Here is a 25809-nt window from a genome sequence, read left to right on the forward strand (position 1 = left end):
CCTATTTCAAATTGCACTTCAACTTTGTTAACTCTGGGCCCCTTTTACTACGCTTGCTAAACAGGAAGTACTGCTGGGTTACCGCAGCAGCCTGGCAGTACTTCCTACCCCTAGCACTAAAAAATATATTTTTGTAGCGATGGAGTGTACCCGGCGGTAATCGGGCAGTGCTGCATGCTGCCCGGTTACTGCTGGGTTAGCATGCCTTACTGCCACCTCAATAGGTGGTGGTAAGAGCTCCCCCCCAAAATGGCTGCACTGCAAGTGCTTTACTTGCCACATGGCCATTGCCTGCAGGAAAGAGAAACTTCCCTTTTACCCGCTGTGGTAAAAGGGGGCCTCGTTGTGCGTGAAAAACACGCACCAACGCAGGCCCTCTTTTGCCACAGCTTGGTAAAAGGGATCCTCAATAACTTGGGTGTACTGATCTGCCCTACCATGTGAATTTATGAAATATTAATTATGCAGTACAGTACACACAAAGACAAACATTATCTTTTGTGTTTTCAGCATATATTGGTAAATAACTTTTGCCTTACTATGATAATGTCTCTTTAGTAGGACCATACTGGAAAATGAGCAGCATTTCAGTTCTGTATCAGAATTATCTAAGGTATTATACACATAGGGGTCTTTTGCACAGGGGGCATGTCACAGGCAGAGCGTGGGTAAACACCCGAAGGGCCACGCTGACCACTTTCTGCTGCAGGTTAGTAAAAGGGCCCCTTAATGCGCTCTTCATAGCGCACAAGTACTGCACATGTCATTATTTTACTACACTGGCATAAAGGGATCTTTTAATGTGCATGCTAACAAATAAATCCTAATTTTTAGTGCACAACTTTGCTCACCATTCATAAGCTCCATGGTCAGTGGAGGCCCTACCATTAGGCCAAATGAGGGTGGGGGCCTCAGGCGGCACTCTCCATGGAGCGGCATTCTCCCTTCCCTCCTCAACACTCTTCCCCAAGTTTACCTTATTTTTTTCTTTTCTAAAAGGCGACAGTGGCAAGCAGCAGCAGCGATTTCCATAGGCTGCCCTGCTGCTGGCACTGGCCTCTTCTCCCTACTGCAGTCCGCCTCTTGAAGTAACTTCCTGTTTCTTCAGAGGTGCGACGCAGTACAGTGAAGAGGCTGGTTCCAGCAGCACCGCAGCAGGTCAGCCTATGGGAATCGCTGCTGCCACCTTTTGGAAAAGAAAAAAGCAAGACAAAAGTGGGGAAGAGGGTTGAGGAGGGGAGGAGGGAGATGCCAGACCGTGCCTCGGGCGGCAGACTGCCTTGGACTGCCCCTGCGGTTATTAAAATAATTTTGTGAATAATCAAATTATTTACAAAAATTGAATCTGCATATATAGCTGGGTAAAAACAGCTGTCCAGAAAAATCTGAAGTACATGGCTTACTGTTGGTCTGATTTTGGTAATTTTCACTATTCATGCCGTACGCCAACTAATACTGCAACTACACTAATTATTCTCAGATCATCATTTTTGCATTTCTATACTTCTTTTTCTTCCTTTCTTTTCCTGTTAGTCAATAGATGCTTGTTAAATCCCTCACACTCCATTAAATGAACCTATTTATATGCATTTAATAATGCAATACAATTTGTCTGCATTTGCTCACATAACACTCTGTATACTTACTAATTAAACTGAATGGGATGAGAACACATTGACAGTGTTTAAACAACTGGGGAATGAGTCAGTCAACATCTAGTACAAGAGCAGCCTTGTTCTATTAAGTAGTCTTGACCAACACGAGCATTCGTTTTGAGACAGTTCCATTTTCACAATTCATGCCATTTTTGAAGGAGTATGACATGACAATTGCCTTCCTTACTGTACTATTAAAGCCAGTGAAATGTAAAGCAACTTTACATATTAGGTACACAGAAAATCCCTAGAAGTTCCCTAAGCTGTTTTATTTATTATAATACTAATAATTATTCATTGTTGATTACACAGTTTTCACTTAAGAAAAAAACCAAAAAGAAGGATACAATTAAATACAAATCACAAAATAAAAATTCATAAAATACACATAAGAATAATAGCAAGCAATATACAAATGTCTGGCAAATTACCTGGAAAAAGCACCAACTTCTCTCTCTATTTGAAAACCCATTCAAAGAGCCAAGTTTGCTAATTTAAAACTAAAATATTCTCTTAAATTAACACGAAACAATTTCTGGATGTTTCAAATAGTTTTTTTTAGTTTCAGAGACATTTATATGAAGCCCTGAAGCAGGGCAATGTATAGTAAATTACATTCAGATATATAACTTCCTAGCCTAAACAGTTTACAGTCAAATTTGATACCTGAAATGAGCGATGAAGTGACTTGCCCAACCAAGGTCATAACTGTACCACTGGCAGAAGCCAGCTTTAAATCAGATTTATTGGTTCTCAGCCAATGAATTTAACCATTAGGCTACTCCTTATCCTTCTCATTAATCAACACTTGCCTTTTAAACACTGCTGGATACTGCTGCAGAAAATTCCTTCTGGACAGTGTCAGGCAGGAACAAGGGCATTCTTTCTATCTATGCATACAGCGACAAAATTTAGCCATAATCAGCACAGATAAGTAGTTACATTTAGGCTAGCACAGTGATTCCCAAATCTGGTCCTGGAGGTACTCCACCCAGCCCTCCACTGCATGCAAATCTCCCTCATGAACATTCATTGTGGATATCTTGAAAACCTGACTGGCTGGGGTGCCTCCAGAACCAGGTTTGGGAACTAATAGGCACATAGGCTGTTCTAAATTAAACCATTTAGCTCTATGTAGAGAAAATGAACATCACCACTAAGAGGGGACTTTTATAACAGGGTGCCTGGGTTAATAGGGTAGAAAGGTGCCTATGGTTTTACCTATTTTATAAAGATGCAGAGGCTGCTACGTATTTTTGTATAATACTAGCAGAAATTCTACAGAAATTGCACCTAGGTAGTTGCTTACCTGTTAAGGGGGTTCTCCGTGGATAACTAGATAATGTAGAAACACTCTGTATTGTCCTCCAGCAGCCTCAAATGTGGAATGGCTCTATTTAGTTTGATGAAAATCGCTTCCTGCCTTGCTGACAGGGCCACCAAGAGGGGAAAAGGCAAGATTCCCCGGGCCTGGCCTCCAAGGGGGGACCCAGTGCTGCTACTGTGTCCACTTTGAACTTGATGGTTAAGCAGATTATAAATGCCAAAATTAAAACTAAATTAAAGCTTCAGACAGGGACAAATCAACAAAGGTAACAGACCATTCAGCAACTCTCCACTCTTTTTCACAAACCAATAATTCCACCTCTCCATTCTCCAACTCAGTAAAATCACAAATGGTTCCAAAGACAAGTTGATCTTGAGCTAGTTGCTTTTAAAGCAGGTCTAATTCACAACGTTTTCTTTCCAGCACAAGGAAATCATTTTGCTATCCGTTATTGCAAAAAACAAAACAAAAAACATACATCACTTAACACCGCCCATTTCATGCCTCCGTAACACCCACTCTCTGGGTGAACGCTGGATGTATGCTTGATTATATGGTTTGAATGTTTTCATGTGAAAATCACGTCCATCTGCCCCTTGTGCCATTTTTTGCATGTTTTTATCATTTGGAAATGAGCCTCTAAAGATCTTTCTCCAAAACAGCCTCCAACTAATCTTATCCCTTGACTTTTGCATCTGTAACTCCACAGGTAGATGTGTCTGGTTTAAACAATGGAAGAGTGCTTTCTGTTACAGTTGTTATATTTTTAATACCACTAGTAAATTCTTGGCACATTTTCCACAAAATATATACATCTTTAACAGGATGAAAAGGCTACATTATAAACACTAATGAATGTCTAACTATAATATTCCCCACATAGCAGAGCTGAGTTTGGAGGCTAAGCAAAATCATTTTGAGAATTTGTAAAAAAATAAGTAAGTAAATACGTAAATGGAATATAAGACACAAATGAGTTCTATTTTTAGGTATAATCCACACTCTGTATTCAAATTTCCTGCTGTTCAGAATATAAATAATAGATTAAAGGGTTTAACCTCAGCTCCTTAACCTTGACAATACCTGGTAGAGCAGACCTCTACATGGCAGTATCTTAACTCATGCCAACCACTGCTACATTGAAAACACCCAGTAAAAATCATGACACCATGGTCAAACTATATACCAAAGCCTGCTGATTATAGAACACTGTGGCACACATTGGCACACAGCTTACGATATGACAGGTTTCTTTCAAGAAAACTAGTAATGTTTTATTAGTATGCTGCATTTTCTTCCATTCTGGGGAAGCAGGATTTTTGTACTTGCAGGCATTCAATTTTACTGGAACTAGTAGAAAGAAGGGTATGGTGTGCCTCTGACTTGGATCAGCTATAGAAAAACACGTGTCAATTTATCCAGAATGCTAGAGAGCAAAAAGTGGGAAATAACTAAACCAACCTGTGGGGAAGGGAGGGCTTGGCAATGTTAAGGGCCCTGTTTACAAAGGCGCACTAGCATTGTTTAGCGCACGCCAAAAATTAGTGTGTGCTGTGTAGATGCCCACAATATTCCTATGGGTGCCTACACATTTAGTGTGCGTTAACGAATGCTAGCACACCCTTGTAAACAAGGCCCTAAATTTGTAGAGGGAGGTGATTGAGTAGAAGGCAGCACACTTTTGGTTTATTTTGTTTATAACAGAAAGGAGGTTGCAGGTAATCTAGTATTGGCAGCAAGATGAACCGGCTATACTCCATTAAAAGCAGGAAAGTATAAGGAGAGACCCTGCTGCTGGCTGTCATCCCTGTATGGTTGATAGCTGCAGGATTTCCTTAGTACAGATGGTAGTAGCTAGGAGAAGGAAGGTGATGACCAGAACTAGAGTGTAATCGGACAGACTGGTCTCTAGCTGATGACATCTGCTATGTTAGAAATAGCTTTTATGAATAAAGCCACAGAGTTCCCCTCTCAAAAGCACAGCAGAAAAGGATGACACACCACACATTAAATATAAAAGTACTGCAAGGCATAAAAAGCAGCACCGTACTAACCTTAGGCACCCAGTGGCATTGCGCAGCACTTGTGACGAATGAAGCTGTATTTTTCGGTCATCCTGGAGAGGTGAGTTTTCCCATCCAGAATGAGGGATAATCACTGAATTGGTCAACACTGCAAGGGCATCCTGAATAATTGGCATTTTAAGTGCATCACAAGAGGACAGATTCCAGAGGACACCTGTAAAATAAATTAAGTGACTGTAAGTACCTTCCAAGGATCTGTTTGACCTTTCCCATGAAATCACTAAAATTGATTTCAAGGGAGCAATTTTTGTAACTGAAATAATACCTGTAAAGTATACAGGGGCTTTTAGTGTCCACACTTTAAGCTAACTCTCAAGAAGAAGAACACAGGTAGTGTTTCTTTAAAATATGATTAAAGTATATTACCAGACATTTAAGGCACTGCAAATAACATAAAGCAGTTAACACCACCTATTAAGGTGGCATTTTAACTGCTCCACATTATCTGTTGTGTTAACAGCTAATATAACCTAATTCCTGTGTTAAATACTTAATGCACTGTATTAAAGGGGGGCCCTTAATCCATAACAGGATCAGAAAAATGTTAAGACATATGCAGTATAAAAACTTGAGCCATGTATAGTAGGAGGTTAAACTTCAGAGACCATTTCCTGGGTAGGAGTGCTCCTACCTGGATAACTCTCACAAATGGAGCCCAACCCGGATATTCAGTGGCACATACCCAGATTGTGCAGGTGAATATCTGGGCAGACCGCCGTGGCACTATCCGGGTTAGTGCCGGGGCAGTTGGGAGGTGGAGTTCACCTGTGCACTGCCACATTTGGAGGCGGTACCTGCTTAACTATCCAGCTAACTTAGGATAGCAAAAAGACTGTACTAAGTTAACCAGGTGCCACCTTTAAATATCAAAGGTAAACCAGTAATTCCTGGCAGCTGCCCCAAATCCAGAAATTCAGTGCTGGTACCTGGATCGGGGTCGGCACTGAATAACCAGGTGTAATTCAGCTCAGTGGCGGCTAGTTTTCAAAGAAATGCTGACTGCCACCGGCGGAATACTGGCCTGTAATTTTCAGCAACATAGATCAAAGGTAATTTATACCCTACTAATGAAAAGAACTCCATTTCCCCTGTTTTGAGCAAATATTCTGTTATAATCAACAGGTTTTGGGGTACACGCAGACTGTCATTATAAGAGGATTCCATTGTGTTAATATTACTGTTCTGCAAGAAGAGATGATTTGATAAATTGTGATGCTACATCTTGCAACAGGCTAGTACATTTATTAACAGAAAAATGGTAGTTTTCTATTGCCATTCTGCAAAAGACAACAGAGCAACCAAGTGACACTGTCCAGTAAAGGTAATGCTTGCTTGCAGAAATGTAATCAGTTTTATTCCCTTACCATACCTCCTTGGGTTTTTTTGCAAGTGTTGCTATAAGATTTCTCTTTGGTACTGATGTAAATACTGTATAAATGTGCACTGTGAGCAAAGAAACTATCTATATTTATTTATAACTACCTTACTAGATTGATTGTAATTCTAGATTAAATGTATGGTGTACTTTATAAGCCCTAACCCTTTATACATATAGGGAGTAATTCTATAAATGCCCACATCAATGAGAAGTATGCAGATACTTTTTGCTATGCAGACTTTACTTGATTTTCAAAACGATGGTACATATATACATTTTACTTTGGAAATAAGCTCAGAAAAAGTATGTGTGCACATCTGCATCTGCTATATGATGCACATGGATTTTCTGTGAAAATTTACATGCACACATTTCAATTTTCAAAAGTATAAATCCTTCTACAGTTCTGCCTCAGGAACATCTTGGCTTACTGTGGGTAAAAGTGTGACCACACAGGTTGTACACATGCACTTTTACCAACATACCGGATGGGCAGTTTATAGAACAATGCTTTATCCACGGACATGGCTTTGAAAACGTGCGGACTCCATGTGAGGTCTCAACAGGCTACCATACAAAAAGATTATTTTTTTTAAAGAAAAAATTGTTGGTACATGCTGCTCTTAATGCCAGTCCTCTCTGGAAAATTGTACTCTCAGCCACAGATGGGCTGATTGAAATATTTTGTGCAAATAAGGTATCTGTCGAACTACTGCAAAGACAAATGACAAAGAGGGGCATAATCGAACATCGCTGGCGAAATAGATCACCGGCGATGTATTTTGGCAGCGGCGCAACAGCTGGCCGGAACTGTATTATCAAAAAAGATGGCCGGCTATCTTTTTTTCGATAATACGGTTTAGCCCGGCCAAATGCCAGAGTTCACCGGGTTTGAGATCGCCGGTTTTGTTTTTCAGTGATAATAGAAAAAAATGCCGGCCATCTCAAACCCAGCGAAATCCAAGGCATTTGGTCATGGGAGGAGCCAGCATTTGTAGTGCACTGGACCCCCTCACATGCCAGGACACCAACTGGGCACCCTAGGGGGCATTTCTAAAACTTTTTTTAAATACCAAAAAAGCTCCCAGGTGCATAGCTCCCTTACCTTGGGTGCTGAGGCCCCCAAATCCCCCCCAAACCCACTCCCCACAACTCTACACCATTACCATAGCCCTTATGGGTGAAGGGGGCACCTATATCTGGGTAGAGTGGGTTTTGGGGGGGGTTTGGAGGGCTTAACATTTACCACCACAAGTGTAACAGGTAGGGGGGTGGACCTGGGTCTGCCTGCCTGAAGTGCACTGCACCCATTAAAAACTGCTCCAGGGACCTGCATACTGCTGTCAGGGAGCTGGGTATGACATTTGGGCTGGCATACAGGCTGGTAAAAAAAGGTTTTGATTTGTATTTTTTTAGTGTGGGAGGGGGTTGGTGACCACTGGGGGAGTACAGGGAGGTCATCCCCCATTCCCTCTGGTGGTTATCTGGTCAGTTGGGGCACCTTTTTGAGGCTTGGTCGTGAAAATAAAAGGACCAAGTTAACCCGGCGAAATACTGCTTATTTTTCCCATTATCCGCGAAAGCCGGCCATCTGGTAGCCATGCCCATGCCCGCCCATGTCCCGCCTTCCCTACGCCCCCTTGAACTTTCACCGGCGAGGCGACGGGAAAGCGGTGATGCTGTCAAAAAAAGCCCCTTTCGATTATACCGATTTCACCGCTTTTGAGAGATCGCTGGCCATCTCCTGATTTATGTCGGGAAATGGCCTGCGATCACTTTCGAAAATAAGCCTGAAAGTGAGCATGAGCACGGTCTTCCATGACCTCTCTACTGTCAATTGATTGATTCATTATTTTGTTTCCCCTGGTTATAAAGCTGTTCTTTAGAAAAGACAGAAAGACCTAAGGGAAATTACACAGTTTGGGGATAAGCTGTATAGCCAACCATATGTGTTTCTGTTTTAGTTCACTTTTCTGAACAACTAAAACATGTTCTGGCCAATATTCAGCGTTATTTAACCAGCCAGGAATGGCTCTTGGCCGGATAAATAACATTTAGTCAGCTAATCGCTAATATTCAGTGGGAGATAGCAGGTTATCTGCAATAAATATTTATCGTTAGCGCATAGAAGCTAATTGGCTACATTGCACCTAAATAGCAGTCCTATCTTTGACCGCTATCCACCGTCCCATTCTATTACTTGAGATGGTTCCATCACTTAAGTCTCTATCCTGGACAGAGGAGAGAAGGCCCCTTGAAGAGGGGGTAATATCACGACCACCGCTATGACTCAAGGCCCACTCACCTTCTGCTCCTGGGAGGGGCACTAGGCTTGCCAAGGCCTCAGGTCTTCCTGCTGTGTGTCAAGGTGGCTGTACAGCCTGCTTCCTTAGGTGCACACCGCAGCCTTAGGTTAAAAGGCCAGAAGCAAGAACTCCGCCGGGGGGTGATGGGAGATGACATCATGGGCCTGGGCATACTTAAGGGAGGTCCAGGCTCTCCTCCAGTGCCTTTGCAACAGGTCTCTTGTGGTACCTTGTCTGATTTGCGTTCTGCTTGCTTTGACTGACCCCAGCCTTGTCCGCCTTGTCTGCTTTGTCTCCAGTCAGCCTTGCCTGCCTTGTTTCAAGCTCCAGCTCTGGTCTCCAACCAGTTAAGCTTGTCTCACTTGTCTCCAGTCTGAGCTGGCCTAGGCTAATTCCTTGTCTTGTGCTGAGCCTAGCCCAGATGATTCGCCTGCCACTAGCTGGTACCTGAGGTGGTGGCCTAAGGGCTCACCTTCCCTGAGTTCTTGACAGTTACAAGGGAAAGGGCTTTCTTTTGTCTGGCTTCAACTCTTTGGAATAACCTGGCAAAAGAAATCCATGCAGAAGCCAATTAAAAAAGGTTTAAGGCTCTATTAAAAACCCATTTATTTAAGTTTGCTCTTAATCTGTAGCCCTGATCTTAGGGAAGACTGGCATATCCTCTATTTTATACTTTACACTTGTTCTCTCTTTTTTTTTTTATTTAAATGTTGGATGGTTGAATGTAATCTTGGGAGTGTGTGTTAAGTCTGTCCTTTTTTTTTTTTATAGAGTTCCTTTCTTTTTCTTTATTTGATTTTGGATTTGTTTTGTAATAGGGAAATAGTGTATTAATTTCTCAGATTAATTTAAGAATATGTGTGCATTTTCTAAAGTATATGCATAAATGCTAATCTCCTCAACCCTTCACCCCTAACCCTGCTGGGAACACCTCAGTTTAGTTACATGTGAACAGGCTTTGTAGGCATTTTTTTAAAAAGCCTTTTTCTCCACGTAAAACACTGTTTTACCCATAGAAATGCCTTTTACAATTATGCTCTCTCAGTCTTAAGAAAGAGGAAAAGATGGTCACAGAAAACCACATGCATTTTTAACAAAAGTCCCTGCAGTGCCAGCATATAGCTTTAGTTAATACGAGACAGCACAGGAATGAGTGAAGAGTTGAATTTCATTACTAAATAATATCTTGGAAAATAATGAGAAGCTCTAATGAATCAGAAGAAATTATTCAAAAGCACACATTTTCCAGATGTTAGCCTTCCAAGAACACCAAGATCAATTAAAACTTTTCTTGAGTCTAGCATAAATTTGGCAGACAACCTCTCATGAACTATTTAAGATCTAGATTTTAAAGTAGCGATATGCATTCATTTTGAGATTAATAGTAAACCACAACAAATAAGGGCATTTATGGATTATATACCTTTGAATGAATCAAATGATTGAGGGGGCAAAATGAAATTAATTATCATTCATTCTATTCAATTTTGGCAGCAAAATGGCTATGGAGGTGGTGGAGGGGGAAGACAAAGCATAGCCTCTTTGGAACAAGGAAAAGGCAGAAGCATGGCAGCAAGAGGCACTGCATCAATCATGCTGAAACTCTGATGAACATCCAAACAAGCCTATACCTGCCTCCCTTCTCCCAAATCCTATGGCTGATAGTTTTATCATCAGCTATGAGAGTGGAAGTACCCGGAAACCACCATTTTCATTTTTCCATTCAGAGTCAGAACGTGAATACGAAATTTCTGTTTTACAAATATACTTTTGCTAAGTTTAAAAAATGTAAAAAAAAAAAAAAAGAAAATACATAAATCATCAAAGAATCAATGCAAAGTGTGGAAAATTTGTTTGGTAGTTCTGTGGGGAGCACAAGGCGATTTTGGTAGGACCATCATTGTAATTGTTATTTTATTATTTGTTATTGTTTGATATACTGCCAATCACTTTATAAAAGTGGAACTAGCTGTTTACATACTAAAGATGAAATAGAAATAAAGTACAAGCAGGTGAGACTAAAATTAATAACATGGAAAGGGAAACAGAACAGAAGGAGGAGGTTTGTGGAAGCTAAGAGCTAAAGGTGTGTGTAAAGAGCCATGCTCTTATTAGCTTTTTCAAACTGGAGAAAGAGGATTCGAGTCTGAGTTCAACAGAAAGAGTTCCAGAGGTGAGGACAGCATAGTGTTTCTATCAGGGCTTTTTTTGAGGGTGTACTTGGGGGTACTAAGTACCGGCACCTTTTATTGTCTGATAAAACTGACCCATGAACCTCAATTTTTAATGAAAGAGCTTAAGCTCTACAGATGAATTTTGCCTTGCCATAGATTCTGTGACTGGTTGCAGGGGGCCTGGCTATTATGGGATGAGTCCCTTAGTGATCACCTCACCCCTGAAGGGTGGCCTAGCATTTAAGTACCGAAACCTTTTTAGTTAGGAAAAATGCACTGGTTTCGAGTGATATCCAGACGAGAATTGAGGGAGGGGGAAGAGATAAAAGTGCTTGTTGAGATGAGCGGAGGAAGGCATGGGAGTATAAGGTGAGATTTAGAAATGTAGTCTGGAGCATTCTGTAGTCTGCCTTTTAAGACCATGATCAGTAGTTTAAATTTTATGCATGCTGAAACAGGGAGCCAATGTTCTTTCATTAAGAGGTGGGGCTGGGGGGTAACATGGTCAAATTGGGTGGAGTCATGAAGTAATTTTATGGCTGTAGACTGAGTCAGTTGAACACTGGAGTAAAGTGCATTACTGTAGTCAAGATGGGAAATAACAAGAGACAGCAGAAGACAGTGAATCATATTAGGGGGGAGAAAAGCACACTAATGGTCTAATTCTATGAAGGGAAAAAAAGATGATAACAGCATTAATTTTGGGGTGAAAATTCAGTTTACTGTCAAAAATGATGTGTAGGATTTTGATTTGGTCACTGAAAGGAATGCTCTTGGATCCAATGAAAGGAGGGGAAGGTGTGAGGTGTAAAGATTAGGAAAGTGTACGGCTTCATATTTTGAGGTATTTTAAAAAAGCTGATTTTCCTTCAGTCAATTATTAACTGAGGGTAGACAATCATTGACGGGTTGAGTAGTGGAAGAAGAGGAAGAAAGAGTAAAAAGAATCTGAAAATCATCTGCATAGCAGTAAGGGTTGTGTTAATTCTACTGATTCATGATACGTTTATACCCTACAATCTCACTATCTATATATATAAAACTCACCCTCAACGTTCTATTGTCTGCTGACGTCACTGAAGCCAAGGTTCGTATGATCAAAGCTCTGAAGCCACGAAAATCACAGTCTCTGGGCCCCACCCTCGCGTCAAACGTTATGACGTTGAGGGCGGAGCAGATTCTCACCTCCAACGATCTACTCAGGCCACAAACTCCGGATTTCCACACTGTAACTCTGCTCCGCCCTCGCGTCAAAACGCAATGACGTCGAGGGCAGAGCACGAAAACCGCCACCCACACAGAGCTACAACGGAAACAGCAGCGGTGCACACCACGAACCAGGTAAAACAGCGACGAGCCATGCAGCCATGAAACCCTTGCTAGCGCCCATTTCATTGCGCTCAGAAACGGGCCTTTGTTTACTAGTAATCATTAAAGGCCACTTTCAAGACTTTAGGATAGTTGGTTTCAAAAAATTGAGTTAACTTGGGTGCCAAAGTAATCCCAACTATTTAGCCAACCTACAGGGATATTTCTTCAGCATGATCTGCACCATTTTCTCCAATAATATGTCTTAGTCATGTTCATTTGGAAGCCTGAAACCCCTTTAAACTGCTTTAGTTCCTTGTTCAGTTGATCAATCAAGTTTACTGGATTTGTTAGTGTGAACAGGAGGTCATCAGCAAACAATCACGTTTTACAATGAAATGGGTTTGTTTACACCCCTTCAATGTCTTGCTGTTCTGGATCATATGTTCTAAAGGTTCCATCACAAGAGCAAACAAGAGTGGAGACAAAGGTCACCTTCCCTGATGCCCCACTTATTTGAAGATCTCTGTATATCCCCCATTCACCTTTAAGCAGACAATTTGTTTGTAAAGATCAGCCTTATCCATTTAAAAAGTTTCACAACTTAGGCCAGCTGGAGTAGCAAAAGACACTATATGCAGTACAACATGCCACTATATAACAAAGTTATATTAATACATGGCACCTTCCAGCATTACAAACCTGATATTAAAATACAGTCTTTGGCTAACTTCATCTTTCACTGACAAGACCTGTTGCTTGTTAGGCCTCTGACTTCTGTGCAATCTGCAAGGACACTGCAAAACATTACTAAGGCTGCCAGTGGGCAAGGAGAATAACATTACATCACCACAAGGGGAATTCACAAGCTTGTGTTGTAGTCTTTGAGGCTCGTCTTCACCCAAGAAAAGCACTTGTTTTCTTGAACAATGACTTTAGGGTTAAATGCCAGTGGGACAATATTGTGCCCCCTCAAGTCACAACTTGTAAGACAAAGTTCTTGTGAATCAACAGCAAGGCCAAGAGTGCATGTCACCGACTCAGCTTCAGCCTGCAATATCTACATAAAAGAGGCTCATATCTGAGGAAAATGGCTGTTTACATTCCATCTGATCTAAAGTGCAGCTCCTGCTCTGCCATCTGACTGGCCTGTCTGAGGAGACATCATGTGCCATCACTGTCCAGGTTGTATTGCTGCCATGTAATTGCTGTATAGTACTATGAGGTTAGCTGACTGTATTAGAAGCCTAGTTTAGGGATTTATGTGTGTTCACTCTGAGCTGTTTCTATGATAAGACCATCCGTGTCACTATTCTTGCCTTTTCATTGTTCTTGCTGCTATGTAAATAAATAAGCATTTATTTTTATAATACCTTAGGTGTGTGGAATTAGCTCCATTATATTTTTGGAGTTACAAATTCAGGTCTATAGTTAAAGGGAATGCTGTTATTTTCCAGAAACTACACAGTCTAATACCAAAGCATGCATGTGTTAAGTGTTTCTGTAATCTATACTATCACGTTCCCAATTACACCCCAAAAAGAGCGTAATCTGTGTACACCCCACACGGTCTTATTTTTTAAATAATCTTTTATGCATATGGCCAGTACATTCTGTCAAATGCTTTTTCAGCATCAACAGCTACCACCATCACTGGGACACTTTTGTATGCTGGTGTCTATATTAAATTAAACACTTTCCAGATATTATCCATAGTATTACAGCCTTTGATAAATCCTTCTTCATCCTTACACATAATTTCTAAAATGCTGTGAGGTTTATGCAATGCAAGACAGATATATACATGAGTGACAGTCCTTGCCCCATAGATATTATAACATAGTTTGATCAAATCAGTGTTTGGAAGGCTTAGGTGCAGAATGGTAATAGAAGCAGAGAAAGGAAGCCAGCTGAGATCTAGGGCCAAAAGAGGTGCTGTGAAAAGACTTCCACAGAAGAAGAGAACTTCACTGGTGAGTATGCAACCTGCTGGGAAATTGCTTTTGAACTTGGGAAAAGTAGACTGAGTTAAATAGGTTATCTCAATGTCTGTATTTTAAGTTACTCTGCTTATTTAGCAAAGGCAGTTTAGGGAATAGTTTTACTTTAGATTTCAACTCTCTCACAGTTTCACAGGCTAGCATTTGAAGATACTTCTTTAAAGTTTACCATAGCATCCATGCATAGCACAGATAATAGTCCAAGGAAACCTCTGTTTAGACTTTAACTCATCCCACCCAGGGAACCCTGCCCTGATCTTTGATTTATAGGCCTATCAACCAATTAGGAGACCAGAAAGTTTAATTAGGGCATCTCTATCAGCCAGTTATTAGCTCTTAGAAACACAGTTCTATAGAGGCAAATATTTAAAGAAACCCTAAATACTAGAATACTAGCATAGTCTAGAATATAATTAGCAATCTTAAGGGCCTTCAATTTATACATGCTTACTCCATTGGCAACTTACTTAAAAAGTAAGATGCAGGCAGTAGACCAGCAGTGAGATGGGGGCTTATCCAGTCTTTTGCACTCAGTTTCACATGTTTACCTCCAAGTTGGTGAGAGGTCATATATGCACACTTGATACAAAGAGCTCTTAGCACTCAGATAAAGGGTCCAATCTCTGGAGGCTAGATAAGCAGACCTAGGACCCCGTTTACTAAGGTGTGCTGTAGGTGTGCAAATGTTATAGTGTGCTACAAATTAGTGTACCCTAACAATAGAGACACCCATTATATTCCTATGGGTGTCTCTAGCGTTAGCACTTGCTAATTTTTAGCATGCACTAAAAGGTTTGCGCCTACAGTGCAGCTTAATAAACACAGCCCCTAGAGGAGCTTAGTGTGCAGTGGTGGCAAAAAAAGCAACTAGAATGTTAGGAATTATTAAGAAAGGAATGGAGGAAAAATATTATAATGCCTCTGTATCGCTCCATAGTGTGATCGCACCTCAAATATTGTTTGCAATTTTGGTTACCATATTTAAAAAACAAAGTGAGGAATTAGAAAAGGTGCAGAGAAGGGAGTAAAAAATGATAAAGGGGATGGGACTATTTCCCTATGAAGAAAGGCTAAAATGACTAGGGATCTTCAGCTTGCAGAAGAGGTGGCTGAGGGGAGATATGATAGAGGTCTACAAAATACTGAGTGGAGTGAAATGGGTAGACATGATTGCTTTTTTATGCTGTCCAAAATTACAAGGACTAGGGAGCACACAATGAAGCTGCTAAGCAGTAAATTTAAAACAAACTGGAGAAAATATTTCTTCACTCAATGTATAATTAAAGTCTGGAATTCATTGCTAGAAAATGTAGTCAAAGCAGTTAGCTTAGTAGGATTTAAAAAACAAAGGTTTGGACAAGTTCCTAAAAGAAAAATCCATAAACTATTAATAAGATGAACTTGGGAAAATTCACTGCTGGGATAAGAATCAAAGTCTGTTTACTCTTTTTGGGTCTTGCCAGGTACTTATGACCTGGATTGGCCAGTGTTGGAAACAGGATACTGGGCTTGATTGACCTTCTGTCCCAGTATGGCAATGCTTATGTTCTGAACAGTCTCCCATCCCCTATAGTCCAACAGCTAAGCTAAAGAAAGATTCCTTTAAGAGAAGAGTACCTCCAGATGTAGAGGATCAAAAGGAAGCAGATATAGTACAGAATAGGCAGGAGACCTGCAACAGGTAAAGCCACTGGCAGCAGAGGAGAGTTACAGGCATACCCTGTTCTCTGTTGAGAAGTGTATGGCATGGGTTTTGGTAGATACAGAATCTGAAGAATCCTCATGTAAGTGATATCCAGAATCACCAGATATTAGATGTTTTGTAAGTGAAAAGGCATCTGAAAATCTAGTTTTAAGTTTGCTAAGAGGTGAAGAAATAGAAAATGATACTTCCAGGTCCAAGATTACTCCCATAGATACAGCAGGAATTGGAGTGTGTGCCTTCTGCTTTGACCTGAGTCCTGTTCCAGCAGCAATGGTCCCCAAGTAAATAGTGTCTCATAAATCATCATAGGTGTGGGGGCATTTTAAACTATTTGAGAATCCACATAATGTAAAATTCATGTACTGTCAGAAGACCATTAGTACAGGAAAGGAATCTTCAAAAAGTTGCTTGTCTCATCATTTGCATTAAAAAAATAAACATTTTCAGCTAGGCACAAGGAAAGATGCTGATACTAGGCTGTAGACTCCATCTAGTATTGCAAGTAGCAGCATCAGAAAAGCTACAGAAAACAGAAAATCTATTTTCCAAGTTGAGCCACAAGCATCTCCCCCTACTTGAGGTGCCAGATGAGTAGCCCCAATATCCAAGTAATCAAGTCACCATGGAAGACATGGGGTGTGTTCAGGCTGGGGCAATCTGTCCAATATTTTTTTGTAACTTTTGATCAAATTAACTCTTCAGCAAAGATCTTATTTCCATAGCCATCTTGGACACCCAAGCTAATCTGACAGAGGAGGAACCAGACGAACCATCCTTCGCCATCTTGGATTTCGTCTGCTGGCCCTGATCCCGATCACTTCAGAGCACTGTAGCAGTCACAGAAGCATAATAAGAATGCACAATGATATTAAAGAAGGTCACAAGTGTTTCCTCCACTTACAAATGCTGACGCAAAGCAGGTTTAAAGCCTCAGGGAGGGGGCACAAGCCAACAGGCCCAGGAACTCAATGAAAATTGAAAATTAAAAACAAGAGACATTTTCATCCATATCGATTTCCAAAATTCTTGTACTTTAGGGCAGTAAAACAACTATGGTCTAAATTACCAGCAGATAATGTACAGGACCAACACAAGTTAGAGGGCCTTAGATGAAGATGGTGTAATCTAGCCCAGTGTTTCCCAAGTCCGGTCCTGGTGTACCCCTTGCCAATCAGGTTTTTCAGGATATCCACAATGAATATACATGAAAGAGATTGCATATAATGAAGCCAATGTATGCAAATCAAGTTCATATATATTCATTGTGGATATCCTGAAAACCTGACTGGCAAGTAGTATTCCAAGACTGGACTTGGAAAACAGTGGTCTAGCCATGACTCTCAGGCTCATTTTCGAAAGAGATGGATGTCCATCTTTTGACATAAATCGGAACATGGATGTCCATCTCCTAGAGACGTGCAAATCGGTATAATTAAAACCCGTCCAAATTGCAAGGGGGCGTGTCGGAGGCGGGACTTGGGCGTACCTAACACTTGGATGTCTTTGAGCCATAATCGAAAAAAGCAGGGACGTCCTGAAGTAAAACTTGGACGTATTCACCCAGATGTGTTTTTTTTACGAATAAGGCACAAAAAGGTGCCCGAAATGATCAGATGACCACCGGAGGGAATCAGGGATGACTTCCCATTATTCCCCCAGTGGTCACTAACCACCTCCCACCCTCCAAAAAACATCTATAAAAAAATTTTGTGCCAGCCTCAGATGTCATACTCAGGTTCATGACAGCGCATGCAGGTCCCTGGAGCAGGTTTAGTGGGTGCAGTGCACTTCAGACAGGCGGACCCAGGTCCATACCCCCCCCTACTTGTTACATTTGTGGAGGAACAGCGAGCCCTCCAAAACCCACCACAAATGCACTGTACCCACATCTAGGTGTCCCCCTTCACCCTTAAGGGCTATGGTAGTGGTGTACAGTTGGGGATAGTGGGTTTTGAGGGGGGTTTGGGGGGCTCAGCACACACGGTAAGGGAGCTATGCACCTCGTAGCAATTTATGAAGTCCACTGCAGTGCCCCCTAGGGTGCCTGGTTGATGTCCTGGCATGTCAGGGGGACCAGTGCACTACAAATGCTGGCTCCATCCACGTCCAAATGGCTTGCATTTGGACGTTTTTGACATGGACGTCTTAGGTTTCGAAAATCGCCGAAAGTCAAAGTCGTCCATGTCTAAGGACGTCCATCCCTAAGGATGTCCAAATCCAAGGACGTCCTTGGTATTTTTGAAATGAAAGATGGACGTCCATCTTTTTTTGAAAATACGGTTTTCCCCGCCCCCGGATTTGGACGTTTTACAAAGATGTCCAAATCCCAACTTGGACTTTTCTTTTGAAAATGCCCCTCTCTGTGTCCAAACAAATATAAAGATTGCATCAATGATGCAGACACAGTACAATGAATTTCACATAGCCAAAAGGATTGCCATGTAGATTCTTATATCCCATCTTTCAGTTCAAATTTCCAAATAGATTTCAAAGGCTGTAGAGGTGGGGTTAAAGAAAAATGTTGTATATGCTTATAGACTGATGAGGTAGGTAGACCCACATCCTTGAATATAGTACATAGTGACACAATGCCAGATAGAGTGGGTAACAGATTACTTTCTTAATCACTGCACACTTCCAAATTGGGTAAATTGCATAATTCAAAAACTTAAAACTTTACAGTCCTTCACAATTCTTTTTTTTTTTTTTTTAATTTATTTGTAATTTTAATGAATTTTACAAGATACACTTGTACAGAAAAGGAGTATTATCATACCATACAAGAAAATATTTTATAAAGAAAATCTATTAAATGATAATTACTGCTAAAGTCCACAATTCTAGGCAAGGCACAATTCAAAAATTGGTTAACATAGGAAAAAATGAATAGAACATGTTCCCACTTATCCTATCACGGAGTAGATACTAATGGAGGAAGCACAAGAGAGTTTACGGCTGGTTCTTGTCTGGAGTCCAGGAATTTTGCTAACTGATCACTCTCAAAGAAAACATATTTAATTGATTGAAATTTAACAACACATTTGCAAGGAAAATTAAGCCAGAAAATTCCCCCCTGTGACAATACACGATCACGAAGTTTCAAAAAAGACTGACGTCTTTTCTGAGTTTGTCTAGGAAATACTTTGACTTTGCAGTCCTTCACAATTCTCAATCAAAATACTTGTTAGCCTCCTTGGGATTACTTCTCTCTATATGCTACTATATATTTGTCACAGAGTTGTATTCTCTTTTCCGGAACCTTATCAGCTTCCTTGCACCTACTGGTACTCTATTTTCCACTCTGTATATATTCCCGGAGTTGGTACTCTCCTCTCTGGAACCTGTAAGCCACATTGAACCTACTGCTATGCGGGAAAATGTGGGATACAAATGTAATAAATAAATAAATAAATAAAGATTTCAGTCGACCTTCCAAGAATGAAGCATATATATGACTCAACTGCATCCAATGATAAAATTGCGAGAATGGAAGCCCAAATTTCTTCTTCTAATACCTTAAATGAGAGAAGCCTCTGTCTAGACATTATGTGATCTAAAGTCCAAAGACCAATTTTTGACCAAAGACTCCAATGAACAAGCTTTCCTTCCACTAGAAAGCATGAATCCAACTATAATGAGCATTGCTTAGTCATATTAGTGGTAGGAAGGAGTACAGCATCCAATAAGGTTATTGCTCTACAAGTCGTCAAAAGAACAGGATTCTCTTTTATTTCATTGAACATATTAGAACTAATGAGAGAAGCAAGAGGATATAGTGTTACAGTCATTCTTTCCACTTTTAGCCATGAGGGTTGATCAAAGTGATCCAAGGGTTGTAGCCAAAGTATTCTTTGACATGAAATGAAGGCGGATTGATAGTTATAAAAATGTGGAAAATTCACACCACCTTGTTCCTGTACTTTTTGTAAGGTCTCTAAGGCAATCCTGAGTTTCTTCCCTTGCCACAGGAATTGTAATTATATTTTATCAATAACTTTGTAGAACTTATGCGAAAGAAGATAGGTATAATTGACATACAGTATATGATAATAGGGAAGATCGACATTTTGATGGTTGCTAACCTACCCTACCAACTCAAAAATAATGGTGACTATTTATCACATAATATTTGCACTTTATGCAATACAAAATGTTAATTATTAGACACTACATCTTGAACATCAGCATATAATTTTATACCAAGATAATTCAGACCACTATTTTGCCACTGAAAGGATAAGAAGAAAATTCATCTTTAACAATATATATTGAGAGGCATTACCTCAGATTTCGTTCAATTTATTTTATATACAGAGGACAGCCTAAACAAGTCTGAGCTGAAATAAAGGAGGAAGGGAGGTCTGTGGGTTCATATGTAGCCGTTCTTTTATTTTTTTTTTAATGTTTCTATTTTTATAAATATTTAGCACAAGAAAATTGCTAATTCTTGGGGTCTTTTACTAAAGATTAACTCGAGTTATCTGCAGCAGGGTCCATTTTATTCCTACGGCCCCTGCTGCAGATAACCCAAGCTAATCTTTAGTAAAATATCCCCTCTGTTGGGTTTTGATAAATATTTAGTCTTTTCTTTCAAACAACTGTCCATTCTCAGTGCCTATCTGGTAAATCTCATCAAAACCATTTTGGACCTATAGGACTACATTCTATATATCACGCTTAAAAAAATTGGTGCCAAAATGAAATACTTAGTTTAATTTAGGCGTACTTTATAGAATACGCTCAAATTCCCAAATATGCTGAGTGCCATTTGGGTGACTATATTTAGTAGTGGGCAGTTACGCAAGTAAAATTTAGTGTAAATCCTGACACCTAAGTTAGGTGTCGACTGGGTGTATTCTATAACAATAAGCATAGATTTTAGAAATGCCTAAGACCCGCCCATTCCATGCCCCCTTTCAACTATGCAACTTAGAATTTCTACGCATCACATTACAAAATATGCTTAAGAATTTCTGCGCGTAAATTCTAATTAGTGCCAATTAGTGTCAATAATTGCTTAATTGGTAATTAACATAGTAGATGCCAACAAGATAAACTCATATGTGCTACTTCTTGTGTATACCTTACCTTGATTTGTATCTGCCATTTTCAGGGCACAGACCGTACAAGTCTTGCCCAGCACTAGTCCCGCCTCCCAAACACCAGCCCCGCCTCCCAATCTCAGCATAGTAACAATTATCAGAACTGATTGGCTTAACTAATTAAGTTGTGCATGCAGATATAGAATACAACTATATTTGCATATCAAACTTGAGTCGCGCTATATAGAATCCAGGGTATAGCAGGGGTAAGCGGTCTATAAATGCCAAGATTAGACTGAATGGCTACTTCTTGAAGATGAAGGACCAAAGGGCATAGTAGGTCTGATGAGGAATTTTCTCCCCTGTGACATTTCATTGATATATTCTAAGAATTTTGCCCTAGAAACAATTATGGAAGCCCTCTTAAGATGGGACGAGCTCATCTCACATACCTTGAATTTGAAACTCTAAGAAACTGCTTATAAATTCCAGAAAAATGAAGATGAAAGGCTTTGGGGAAAAACAAAATTAAATTGCAAACAGTTCAAGTTTTGAATACATCTTTGGTTTAAGGATAATGTAGCTCAGCATAATAAGATTGTGCCATTGGAAAATATGACAAAGCAGTAAAAACTTCAATTTATTAACTTTCCTAAATTGCCATTAGTTTCTCCTAAAAGAATGATTAGAAAATATTTGTTTAAAATTCCGAAGGCATCTTCTAAGAATCTTCCATTTCTTTTCAAGTATATATTACTTGCCATCTTTTAAGTAGAAAACTTTGAGAGGCCACAAAGAAACCTCTCGAAGTATGGATGTTCTGGATGTGATATCTTTACTTTAAAAAATCTAATTCTAAAATAGCTGTATACACAATATTAATTGTGATATGGCTTTCAGCTAAGCTCAGAGACTGGCTTCTTCATTAGTTTTTTTTTTAGGAATCTAGCTAGTTCATTTTTGCATTGTCCAGGGAGGATATTTCTGAATACTACTAAGGAAACTCAGAAGAGGAAGAAGCTATCCTCCTCTGGCCTGGGGTTCTTCAGGTGAGTGTCCTCTTTATTCTAAGTACCTGTGTAAATGTGTAGTACTACTTAGTTAAGTACATTTTCAATTTTCACATTAAATAACTGGCAAGAAAAAGAATTGCACCATGGTACTGAAAAAAGGCTATTAACTGAGAGTATAAAACATATACATATACTTGCCTGACCAATTTACTTTGAAGGAGTAAACAAACATGTGGACAAATGGGAGCCGGTGATATTGTGTATCTGGATTTTCAAAAGGCGTTTGATAAGGTACCTCATGAAAGGCTACAGAGGAAATTGGAGGGTCATGGGATAGGAGGCAATCCTGCTTATAATCGAAATAGAAAAACGCCTATATTGTGACCCAAATCGGGAGATAGAAGTTTATCTCACAAAAGCGAATAAAGCTGTATAATCAAAAGCCGAATTTGGACGTTTTCAACTGCACTCCATCGCGGATGCGGACAAAGTTGATGGGGGCGTGTCGAAGGCGTGGTGAAGGCGGAACTGGGGCGTGGTTATCGGCCGATCAGAGATGGGCGCCTTTCGCCGATAATGGAAAAAAAATATGCGTTTTTAGCAAGAATTTAGGGCACTTTTCCTGGACCCTGTTTTTCCACGAATAAGGCCCCAAAAAGTGCCCTAAATGACCAGATGACCACTGGAGGGAATCAGGGATGACCTCCCCTGACTCCCCCAGTGGTCACAAACCCCCTCCCACCACAAAAAAATGATGTTTCACAACTTTTTATTTTCACCATCAAATGTCATACCCACCTCCCTGGCAGCAGTATGCAGGTCCCTGGAGCAGTTGTTAGGGGGTGCAGTGGACTTCAGGCAGGTGGACCCAGGCCCATCCCTCCCCTACCTGTTACAATTGTGCTGCTTAATGCTTATTAGTCGTCCAACCCCCCAAACCCACTGTACCCACATGTAGGTGCCCCCCTTCACCCCTTAGGACTATAGTAATGGTGTAGACTTGTGGGCAGTGGGTTTTGAGGGGGATTTGGGGGGCTCAACACACAAGGGAAGGGTGCTATGCACCTGGGAGATCTTTTACCTTTTTTTTTGTTTTTTTTAAAGTGCCCCCTAGGGTGCCCGGTTGATGTCCTGGCATGTGAGGGGGGACAGTGCACTACGACTCCTGGCCCCTCCCACGAACAAATGCCTTGGATTTATTCGTTTTTGAGCTGGGCGCTTTCATTTTCCATTATCGCTGAAAAACAAAAACACCCAGCTTACAAATTGTCGAATAAACATGGACGTCTATTTTTTTCGAAAATACGGTTCGGTCCGCCCCTTCACGGACCCATTCTCGGAGATAAACGCCCATGGAGATAGACGTTTTCATTCGATTATGCCCCTCAATGTCCTATTGTGGATTAAAAACTGGTTGAAGGATAGGAAACAGAGAGTGGGGTTAAATGGGCAGTATTCACAATGGAGAAGGGTAGCAGGGGTCAGTGCTAGGACTGCTGCTTTTTAATATATTTATAAATGATTTAGAGATGGGAGTAACCTGCAAGGTAATTAAATTTGCTGATGACACAAAGTTATTCAAAGTCGTTAACTCGCAAGAGGATTGAGAAAACTTACAGAAGGACCTTACGAGACTGGGAGACTGGGCGGCTAAATGGCAGATGACATTTAATGTGAACAAGTGCAAGGTGATGCATGTGGGAAAAAAGAACCCGAAATATAGCTACGTCATGCAAGGTTCCATGTTAGGAGTTACGGACCAAGAAAGGGATCTGGGTGTCATCGTTGATAATACACTGAAACCTTCTGCTTAGTGTGCTGCTGCGGCTAGGAAAGCGAATAGAATGTTGGGTATTATTAGGAAAGGTATGGTGAACAGATGTGAGGATGTTATAATGCTGTTGTATCGCTCCATGGTGCGACTACACCTTGAGTATTGTGTTCAATTCTGGTCGCCACATCTCAAGAAAGATATAGTAGAACTGGAAAAGGTGCAGCGAAGGGCGACAAAAATGATAGCGGGGATGGGACAACTTCCCTATGAAGAAAGACTAAGAAGGCTAGGGCTTTTCAGCTTGGAGAAGAGACAGCTGAGGGGAGACATGATAGAGGTATATAAAATAATGAGTGGAGTGGAACAGGTGGATGTGAAGCGTCTGTTCATGCTTTCCAAAAATACTAGGACTAGGGGACATACGATGAAACTACAATGTAGTAAATTTAAAATAGGAGAAAAGTTTTCTTCACCCAACGCATAATTAAACTCTGGAATTCGTTGCCGGAGAACGTAGTGAAGGTGGTTAGCTTGGCAGAGTTTAAAAAGGGGTTGGACGGTTTCCTAAAGGACAAGTCCATACACCACTACTAAATGGACTTGGGAAAAATCCACAATTGCGGGAATAACTTGTATAAAATGTTTGTACTTTTGGGTAGCTTGCCAGGTGCCCTTGGCCTGGATTGGCCGCTGTCGGGGACAGGATGCTGGGCTCGATGGACCTTTGGTATTTTCCCAGTATGGCATTACTTATGTACTTAAATGAGTGATACTTTCCAGTACATTTACAAGTTAACTGTAAAAAGAAAGGGACTCTCAAGTGAAGAACCTCAGGACTGCTGAATACCCCCATTCTCTTGACTGCTTCTTCCTTTTCTTGAGTTTCCTTACTGACATCCAGAAACAAATATCCTCACAGTACAACTCAAAAGGGAAGTATTCTGATTTCTTAAAAAAAATAGAGATGCAAATTTCAAATCTGGGCTTAAGGTCAAAGTCACAATTAACATTGCAGATACAGCACTTGCAGAATTATGATTTTTCAAGCAAAAACATCACACCTGGAACATTCATATTTTAGGAAGTTTCTTATTGGCTCCCAAAGATTTCTTCTTAAATGATGGTAATAATATGCCCTTGAAAAAGTGGAATAGTCAGGAGGAACCTTTAAGAATTCCAACCAAGAATTTTGTAAACATTTTTTCAGAAGAAAATAGTGGAAGTTGAAGAAAATTGATAAGCTGAGATTACCCTGCCTTGTCAAATTCTCCAGGGCCTTTCTAATTTATTCTGCAAGACAAGACCTCCATTTTCCGCAGTAACCACTGCACTGCTGCTTATATTGTTACCACCTACAACAGTGGTTCCCAAACCTGTCCTGAGGTATACCCAACCAGTCAGGTTTTTAGGATATCTGAAATAAGTATTCATTTACTGCACGAGATTTCTACTTACAGCATATTAACTTTTGCACCTAACATGCAGTAAGTGCAAAGGCCTACCACACGTTAGTAAACAGGCCCCTAAACAAAATGTTGAGTTTAAAAATTTGGTGGCTCAGAGCACCCAGATGTAAGATTCTTAAATCATAGAGTACTGAGGCACATTAAGAGGGGTCAGAGCCATCTGTGGGGATTAAGAGGATGAATGAAGTTAAGCATTAGTGCTGATTAGGGGCCCTTTAACTAAAACTAATTAAAATTTGAGCTTAAAATGTTTGAATGCAGGAGCTTCTCGTGCGTTAAACCCAGATTTAATGTGGCAGTATTTAGAGCTTTTTAAATATATGAATATTTGCAGAGCCTGCACTCATTTTTCCATTAGTGTGCAGGACTTGCAGCAAAAAACTAACACCGGAGCATTTATTGAGGCTCATTTTCAAAGCACAGACTTACAAAGCTCCATAGTAATTGCTTCCTATTTATGAGCTGCTAAATTCTGCTGCATTAAGTCTGCATTATCCAGCTAGCTGGATAATGCTTCTACATCCATGACACACCATCTCCCAAAAATATTTTAGAAAAATAATGCATATTAGCACAC

The 25809-nt window shown here is 40.4% G+C and overlaps 1 protein-coding gene across 1 annotated transcript in view; it reads right to left on the reverse strand.

Moving 5' to 3' along the window:
• Positions 1-25809, reverse strand: part of CTNND2 (catenin delta 2) — a 1428722-nt gene that overhangs the window by 319926 nt on the left and 1082987 nt on the right. The window contains exon 11 of the mRNA XM_030219657.1: positions 5037-5220. Within this exon, the coding sequence (XP_030075517.1) occupies positions 5037-5220 (184 nt within the window). The remainder of the gene's footprint in view (positions 1-5036; positions 5221-25809) is intronic.

Source organism: Microcaecilia unicolor, chromosome 1 (assembly GCF_901765095.1).
Source record: "Microcaecilia unicolor chromosome 1, aMicUni1.1, whole genome shotgun sequence".
Lineage (NCBI taxonomy): Eukaryota > Metazoa > Chordata > Amphibia > Gymnophiona > Siphonopidae > Microcaecilia > Microcaecilia unicolor.